Raw genomic sequence first — 8,092 nt, 5'->3', positions numbered from 1 at the left:
CAGACCCTGGGACCTCTGTCCCCCCTCTCCACCCCTGTGTCAGTGGTGTGTCTCAGACCCTGGGACCTCTGTCCCCCCTCTCCATCCCCCTGTGTCAGTGATGTGTCCCAGACCCTGGGACCTTATGTAATGGGGTCCCATTGTGAGTCCTTTGTGTTTTGGGGCTCACATGGTGGCCCATGTCAGAATTCCCTCTTTACATAAGGGAATATACATGTACTCCATGTATATGGTACATCTTTTAAAAAATGTATCTGATAGCAGCGCCTGTGGCTCAAAGGAGTAGGGCGCTGGCCTGATATACCAGAGGTGGTGGGTTCAAACCTGGCCCCAGCCAAAAAAAAAAAAAAAAAACCTGTATCTGCTGACAGGTGTTTGGGTCATGTCTGCCTGTTTGACCATCATCGGAAATGCTACTGTGCTCCCCGGTGTGTGACGTCTTAAGTCCTTGTTGTTCAGCCCTTCTGTTTGGGCTGTGTGCTCTTGTGGTCTGACCACTGGAGGAGCCACACGCGCTCGGCAGTTGGACTGTTTCACTCCCGCCAGAGCGCCTTACAGTTCTGATCTCTCTGCCAACACTTGCGTGGCCCAGGTTTGGTTTTGCTTTGGATGACGACCCTTCTGCTTGGTGTGAGCTGGTGTCTCGCTGTGGCTTTGACTGCTCTCCCTCCTGACCAGAGACACTGAGTGTCCGTCACCTGCCTGTTGGCCCTTTGTGTGTCTTCCTGGGGAAAATGCTGAAGTCTGCCTCTCGGTTCCTTAGCGCTGCAGCCCCCGCCGTAGCCGCCGCGGAGATCGTTGCCACCGCCTCTGAGCAGAAGATGGCTGTGCCTCCCACGTATGCTGATCTTGGCAAGTCTGCCAGGGATGTCTTCACCAAGGGCTACGGATTTGGCTTAATAAAACTTGATTTGAAAACAAAATCTGAGAATGGATTGGAATTTACAAGCTCAGGCTCAGCCAATACTGAGACCACCAAAGTGACGGGTAGTCTGGAAACCAAGTACAGATGGACTGAATATGGCCTGACGTTTACAGAGAAATGGAACACTGACAATACACTGGGCACTGAGATTACCGTGGAAGATCAGCTTGCACGTAGACTGAAGCTGACCTTCGATTCATCCTTCTCACCTAATACTGGGAAAAAAAATGCTAAAATCAAGACAGGGTACAAGCGAGAGCACATCAACCTGGGCTGTGATGTGGACTTCGACATTGCTGGGCCTTCGATCCGGGGGGCTCTGGTGCTGGGTTATGAGGGCTGGCTGGCTGGCTACCAGATGAATTTTGAGACTGCAAAGTCCCGAGTGACCCAGAGCAACTTTGCAGTTGGCTACAAGACTGATGAATTCCAGCTTCACACTAATGTGAATGACGGGACAGAGTTTGGTGGCTCCATTTACCAGAAAGTGAACAAGAAGTTGGAGACTGCTGTCAATCTCGCCTGGACAGCAGGAAACAGTAACACTCGCTTTGGAATTGCAGCCAAGTACCAGATCGACCCTGATGCCTGCTTCTCGGCTAAAGTGAACAACTCCAGCCTGATAGGTTTAGGATACACTCAGACCCTAAAGCCAGGTATCAAACTGACACTGTCAGCTCTGCTGGATGGCAAGAATGTCAATGCCGGTGGTCACAAGCTTGGTCTAGGACTGGAATTTCAAGCATAAATGAATACTGTACACTTGTTTAAACGATTTTGCAGCATAGCTACCTTCAGAATTTAGCGTAATCTTTTAATGTTGTATGTCTGGGTTGCAAGTATTGCTCAATATCATGTTAGACCTCCAGGTTAAAGATGATTCAGCTTTAAGGTGTTACCCTTTCAGAGGTACAGAAGAAACCTGATTCCAAAAAAGGTCTTCTCAGCTGTAGACTTGAGGGGAACTTGGTGGCTTCTTTAGAGATGCCAGGTTTCTTTTTTATCTAGAAATGGCTACAAGTGGAAGCTGATTATATGTAGGCACTTTGTAAATTCATACTGAATAAATGAATGAAATTGTGACTTCCTGAGAATTGAACCTTGGTTTTATAACCCTAATTGATGAGAGGCTCATTGCTTGATGGTGTGTACAGACTTACCAGAAAGGGACTTTTATAGACAGATATTCATGAACTGTTCCCACCTCAGTCCATTATCACCTCTTTTACACCAAAAGGTCTGCAGGGTGTGGTAGCTGTTTCTTTTGTGCCATTTTGGGGTGAAGAGGGTGGATGTGATGAAGCCAATAATTCAGGACTTAATTCCTTCTTGTGTTGTGGTTTTTTTGCCCTTGCACCAGAGTATGAAATAGCTTCTAGGATCACCAGTTATAAGCTGGGAAGTCTGTGTGATTGTGATCACATGGTGACAACACTCAGAATCTAAATTGGACTTCTGTTGTATTCTTACCACTCAATTTATTTTTTAGCAGTTTAATGGGTATATTTTAGAGTCTTCCATTTTGTGTGGAATTAGATTCTCCCCTTCAAATGCTGTAATTAACATCACTTAAAATAAAACTTGAATAAAATATTGAAACCTCAAAAAAAAAAAAAAAAAAAAAGAAAATGCTGAAGTCTTTTGCCCACTGTTGACTTGCTGAGTTGTCAGAGTTTGTCTCTACTTTCTATGTTCTGATTAACTTGAGAGTTGCTGTTGGAATGATTTTTTTTTTTTTTTTTGCAGTGTTTGGCCAGGGCTGGGTTCGAACCCACCACCTCCGGCATATGGGGCTGGCACCCTACTCCTTTGAGTCACAGGCGTTGCCCAATATTTTTTTTTTGTTGTTCCCTGTTGTTAGACCCAAACATTAGGTTGGTGGGTTCTGTGTAATCCTCATTTTCCGGCAGGTTCTCTTTGCCCCTTTGCCTAGAGGTGTAGAATGGAGCAGAGACTCTCAGAGGCGGGGGCAGTGTTCAGGAAGGACAGCTGTGGGGGCCGTCCCTCTGCTCTGCCTAGGGGTCTCTGGAAGCAGGATCCTGTGGGATGCAAGTGGGGACTCTGTGGGGTCTGACTGGGTCCTTTTCTCCTAGCACTGTGACCTCGGCTGTGTTCACCGTAGGAGACAATGTGGTGTCCGGCAGTGATGACCGCACAGTGAAAGTCTGGGACCTAAAGAACATGAGGTCCCCCATTGCTACCATCCGCACAGACTCCGCCATCAACAGGTCTGTAACCACTTATGGCCTGTGATGCTCAGGCTGACGTGAATGGGTGCTCGTGGGTCCATTCTCCATTGTGGAGATTCATTGTTTGAGGGGTAGAGCCTTGAGGAATATTTTTTATTTCACCCTCTAATGCTGTGTCGGCATTCCTCAAATACTTACAGTCACTCAGTTAATGTCATGAGATCTGTAAGAACAAGAATGATCCATTGTGCCAGGTGTGGCAGGGCTCTTGGTCTGTTGGGTGCACGTATAGGTGTCTGTGTGTCTTGTAGTTACACACAGCACCTCGGGCTCTTCTCTGATGCTGTAAGCAGATGACAGCTGGGCTCATTGCCTGTAATGTGAATGATGGGAGTGTCTCCTGTGTCGTCGCCTGTGAACTCGGAAACCTGCACTGTCTCTATTTCGTGGCCAACTCACTTTTATCTCTTCTTTGCAGAATCAATGTATGTGTTGGCCAAAAAATCATAGCCCTCCCGCACGACAATCGGCAAGTGAGATTGTTTGACATGTCGGGGGTACGGCTAGCCCGGCTTCCCCGAAGCAGCCGGCAGGGCCACCGGAGGATGGTGTGCTGCTCTGCATGGAGCGAGGACCACCCCGTGTGCAACCTGTTCACCTGTGGATTTGACCGGCAGGCCATTGGCTGGAACATCAACATCCCTGCACTGTTACAAGAAAAATAGGGTCACTGGTTTTGTCTTTTGCTGTGGACCTCTGCCTGGTGCAGGCTTCTGTGCGAGTCTGACCCTGAGAAGGGTGCTTTGTCGTGTCATTTCTACACCGTGCCCAGCTTGCATGAAATGTACAGGAACGTGTGTCATATGTTTATTTCTGTCTGTGTGTGTGTCACATCACTGGCATCCTTAGGCCAGTGCAAGTGAAGCCCACCTTCCATATGGCACGTGCAGTACTCATGAGCTGTTGGTGTCCGGCAGGTGAGCAGCAGGGCATTATGTGTGGGATTAAATGTGAATCTGCGTACTTTTCTTGTGGCACACGCAGTCCTGCGTTTCTGGAATAATTACACACGTCTACCTTGTACGGGGGTGCAGGGCTGCTGGTGACAGAGATGAGCCCCAGTGTCCTGTTTACCCCTCAAGTTCTAGCACGTGCTGTCGTGTGATTCATCTTCAACTCAAGTTTCTATTATAGTTCTGTAAAAATGATCTGGATTTTAGAAGTTAAAAAAACAGCGCAGAATGTTGAGTCCGCAACATTTGAGGTTTGTTTTGAAAAGCAATGTTTTTCTGCTTTTTTTTTTTTTTTAAATAGAAAATCATTTCAATTTCCTGAGGTCTCATATTAGAAAATTTAAAAATTGGATTCTAATCACTGATTTCAGATAGTAAGCAAAATTTAAAGCACTTTAGTTTATAGCTCTGGTTATAAACAGGTTTTAGAAGTTTCAAGTGACTCACCCATTTGAATGTGACGAGACGGAGACGAGAGGCCACTATGGGAGGTTTCGAGTCTCAGGCTCACGGTTTTGCTGGTGTTCCAGAGCCGACTACACCACCTCAGTGGACACCTGGGCAGCTGTAGGTCCTGGGGCCTTGAGAGAGCACCTTGATTTGTGGCTGGAATACAGAAGTCAACCCAGAAGGCAGGAAAGATGCCAGGTATGTCCCACGTTAGGCTTGTGCGGTGACACTGGAGCCGGTGGCAGGTAACACGGGGTACTGCCCGGTGCTGACCTGCCACTGTGGGAGTGAGCTGCCCTCTGCCTTTGTAGAGATCACTGTTCTTCTGATGTTTGTGAGTTCCTCTCTTAAGTTACAGTTTTGTTAAGGAGTCATCTCAGTTCTTGCCCCTTTAAGCATGTCTGTTTGGAGACTGGTCTCTGGAGGTGATTGTCTCTCACCATTGTGTTTTATCTGCTTTGTGGTGATGTGGGAGTGTGACCAGTGGGTAAGTGGCAGAAGCCATTTGCAGAGGTATAGCAGGACAGGGTGCTCTGCTGTCCTCTGGAGGGTTTAGGCAGCAGTCTGGGGAGTGCCTGGCCTCACGCCCATGGGGGCTGCTCTCAGACTGCAGAGCTGAGGCATTGGGAGATTCTGGAATGACCGGCCCAGCCCAGCAGGGAGGGGCTGAGGATGACTGATGTCAACACAGTGCAGGTTAGAGTGTGCTAACTAAGGGACAGGCCATGTGCATTTTAGAGTCATTTCTAAAGCTAAAAATTTGTTGTATTTTTAACATCTGGTCCTCTCCCCTGACTCGATGGTTTTGGGGAACTGAAGTCAGACTGGTTACTCTGGCTGCCCTGCATGCATCCCCTGGGGAGCCCTGTGCCACTGCCCAGGGGTTACTGTGCCTGGGGCGTTCTGCATAGTGAGAGGCTGATACCCCACCGAACACGTGGGGGCCAGACACAGGTGACTTCTGGGAGCTGAGGTGCATAGCCGCCTGCTCTGGTGCCTGAAAGTCGATGTCTCAGGATGTGGTTAGGAACATTAGAAAATGCATGTAGTTATCTAAATCAGACCTCAGAACCAGATCTCTGTCTGATTAAAGAATTCTGAAGCTTTAAAAATAAATATTTATGATGGCAGACTAGATGGTAACGGCTCAGCTTCTCCTAGGGGCTAGAGGGACCAGACCCAGACTCCAGAGCCAAGGCTATGCACACTCCCTCAGGGCCCAAACCCTGCTGGTGCTCAGGGACCCCCTTGCTGCTGACTGTGTGTTACCCCTAGTGTGGTTGCCTCCTACTCCTTCGGGGAGATGGGCCCAGTGTGTGAGTGTGTGTATGCTGGTACAGGCATTTGCCTGAGTGTGTGTGAGTGCGTGAGTGTGTAGGCATGTGTGTGAGTAGGTGTATGAGTGCAAGTGTGTGTGAGTGCAGGTATACGAGCATGTGTGTGAGTGCAGGCCTGTGCACGTATGCATGTGCATGCGAGTGCAGGTGTGTGTGTACAAGTGCAGGTGAGTGAGCATGTTAGTGTGTGAGTGCAGGTATATGAGCATGTGTGTGCGAGTGCAGGCGAGTGTGAGCATGTGCAAGGGCAGGTGTGTGTGTGTTCAGGTGTGAGCATGTATGAGTGCAGGCGTGTGCATGCAAGTGCAGGCATATATGTGCAAGTGAGTGTGAGCATGTGTGTGAGTGCAGGCTTGTGTGCACATGTGTGCCTGCAAATATAAGTGAGTGTGTGAGTGCAGGCATGTGTGTGTGCATGTGTGTGTGAGTGCAGGTGTGTATGCGAGTACAGGTGAATGTGCAAGTGTAGGCGTGTGTGATTGCGAGTACAGGTGTGCATGCGAGTACAGGTGAGTGAGTATAGGCATGTGCGAGTACAAGTGGGTGTGCAAGTGCAGGGGTGTGTGCAAGTACAGGTGAGTGTATGAGTATAGGTGTGTGCAAGTGCAGGTGTGCGTGCAAGTGCAGGTGTGTGTGTGCGAGTACAGGTGAGTGTGACTGTGTGTATGTGAGTGCAGGTGTATGCGTGCTGCTGACCTCTCGAGTTGTCAGTTTTGTTCCATGTGCTGATGTGTCCAGAATTTCATTTAATAACGGAAGGAACATATGTGCTTACTGGAAAATGTGCATTGGTACAGAACTTCGTGAGGGAGGTGTTGGGCACAGCAACACTTCTCAGCCACCTTTTCTTATCAGTGTTGGTAGAGTCAAAAATTCTGTACATATTTTGGAATCTGAAGAATCCTCATGTACATCATTTGTTACTTAAATCTGTGAAAAACATGTTTCTTTGGAGAAAAAAGTACACATTTATACATGTTGTTTGGAATCGGTTGTTGTATTGATGTTATTAAGTGTTCATCGTCTTTATTGCAATATGAAATTCATTAAAACATCCATGTTCCATGATTACTATTACAAGGCTTTTACATTATTGGGAGTCTCTTATTTTTATTATTTTATTATTTTCACTGTTTTCATTTTCTTTGGTGGAACATTGTTGGTGGCTATGTAAACACCACAGTGATCCAGAAATCGAGCAAATACAGTATTGCCCATTTGAAACATTTTAATTTTAGATTTAAGAAATCAGCTGCTGTGTCTCCTGTCCCGTCCGGCACACTGACATTGACCGACATGTGATTTTGCTGCTTTGTCCTCCATGCCCAGAATCTCTGAAATGCTTGACAGTTTGACATAGTCTCTAGAAGTTAAGGGTCCTCACATCACCGTAAAATGCCTGTACTATTCTTGCTGAAGTAAGCTTGTTTGAAAGTAAAAAGTAAATCACAGCAGCACGGTTTTTTTGTGGGAGAGTGCTCATCAGGACTAGCAGTAATTGGGGCCAATCGCATTCCAGTCCAGTGAGTGAAGTGCTGTAGTCACCACAGCAGCCTTGGGAGGCATCAAGTCCGGCTGGCTGTGCCCCTGGGGAGCAGCAGCCACTCTGGCCTGGGGAGACCTGCTTCCTCCCTGGTAGGCTCTGGGAGGACTTCAGACCTGGAGGTAGTGCTCTCCTGACTCCTTCCCTTCCTTCTCTTCCCTTCCTTACCTTACTCCTCAGATCGCATATGATTATTGTCTAAAGTTTATTGTTTTGAAAGTTCATGTTTTATTAGTGTGGAGTACTGGTTGTTTGGTGGCAAGGCCCCCACAGTCTGGGAGACGTTCATGGAATGACCCCCAGCTCCTCCTCTGCCAGAAGTCACGTAGCCCCTACATACTTTCCCTTTTATCTTTTGCCGGAATGCATGGAGTTTTTCATCCCTAAAGTTAATCTTTACCCCATGTACTAGAATCACATTAGAAAAGAAAAGAAAAGAAAATTGCTTTTGCTTTTTATAGTTTTTTTTGAGGCAGAGTCTCACTGTGTCACCCTTGGTGGATTGCTGTGGCACCACAGCTCACAGCAACTTCAATCACTTGGACTTAAGTGATTCTTTTGCCTCAGCCTTCCAAGAAGCTGGCTTTGGGAGTGTGGTTAAGTAGAATTATTGCAGAGAGACTGTAGAGAGTATT

General features: G+C 47.4%; 1 protein-coding gene and 1 pseudogene across 4 annotated transcripts in view; both read left to right on the top strand.

The window, feature by feature from the left end:
* The window catches only part of WDR37 (WD repeat domain 37), a 51,937-nt gene extending 44,980 nt beyond the window's left edge, over positions 1-6,957 (top strand). For all 3 annotated transcript variants that reach the window (XM_023511368.1, XM_023511369.1, XM_003786842.3), the window contains 2 exons: positions 3,019-3,153; positions 3,593-6,957. In XM_023511368.1, coding sequence (XP_023367136.1) covers positions 3,019-3,153; positions 3,593-3,839 — 382 coding nt within the window. In that variant the 3' untranslated portion in view covers positions 3,840-6,957. The remainder of the gene's footprint in view (positions 1-3,018; positions 3,154-3,592) is intronic.
* On the top strand, positions 750-2,549 carry LOC100941857 (annotated as a pseudogene). Its single transcript, XR_001161134.1, has one exon. The product of XR_001161134.1 is annotated as a voltage-dependent anion-selective channel protein 1 pseudogene (transcript).
* Positions 6,958-8,092: the final 1,135 nt, after the last annotated feature.

This window comes from Otolemur garnettii, unplaced genomic scaffold (genome assembly GCF_000181295.1).
Source record: "Otolemur garnettii isolate 467f Iridium unplaced genomic scaffold, OtoGar3 scaffold00019, whole genome shotgun sequence".
NCBI lineage: Eukaryota > Metazoa > Chordata > Mammalia > Primates > Galagidae > Otolemur > Otolemur garnettii.
Note: the sequence above shows the minus strand (reverse complement) of the source record. Positions and strands in the feature narration are given on the sequence as shown.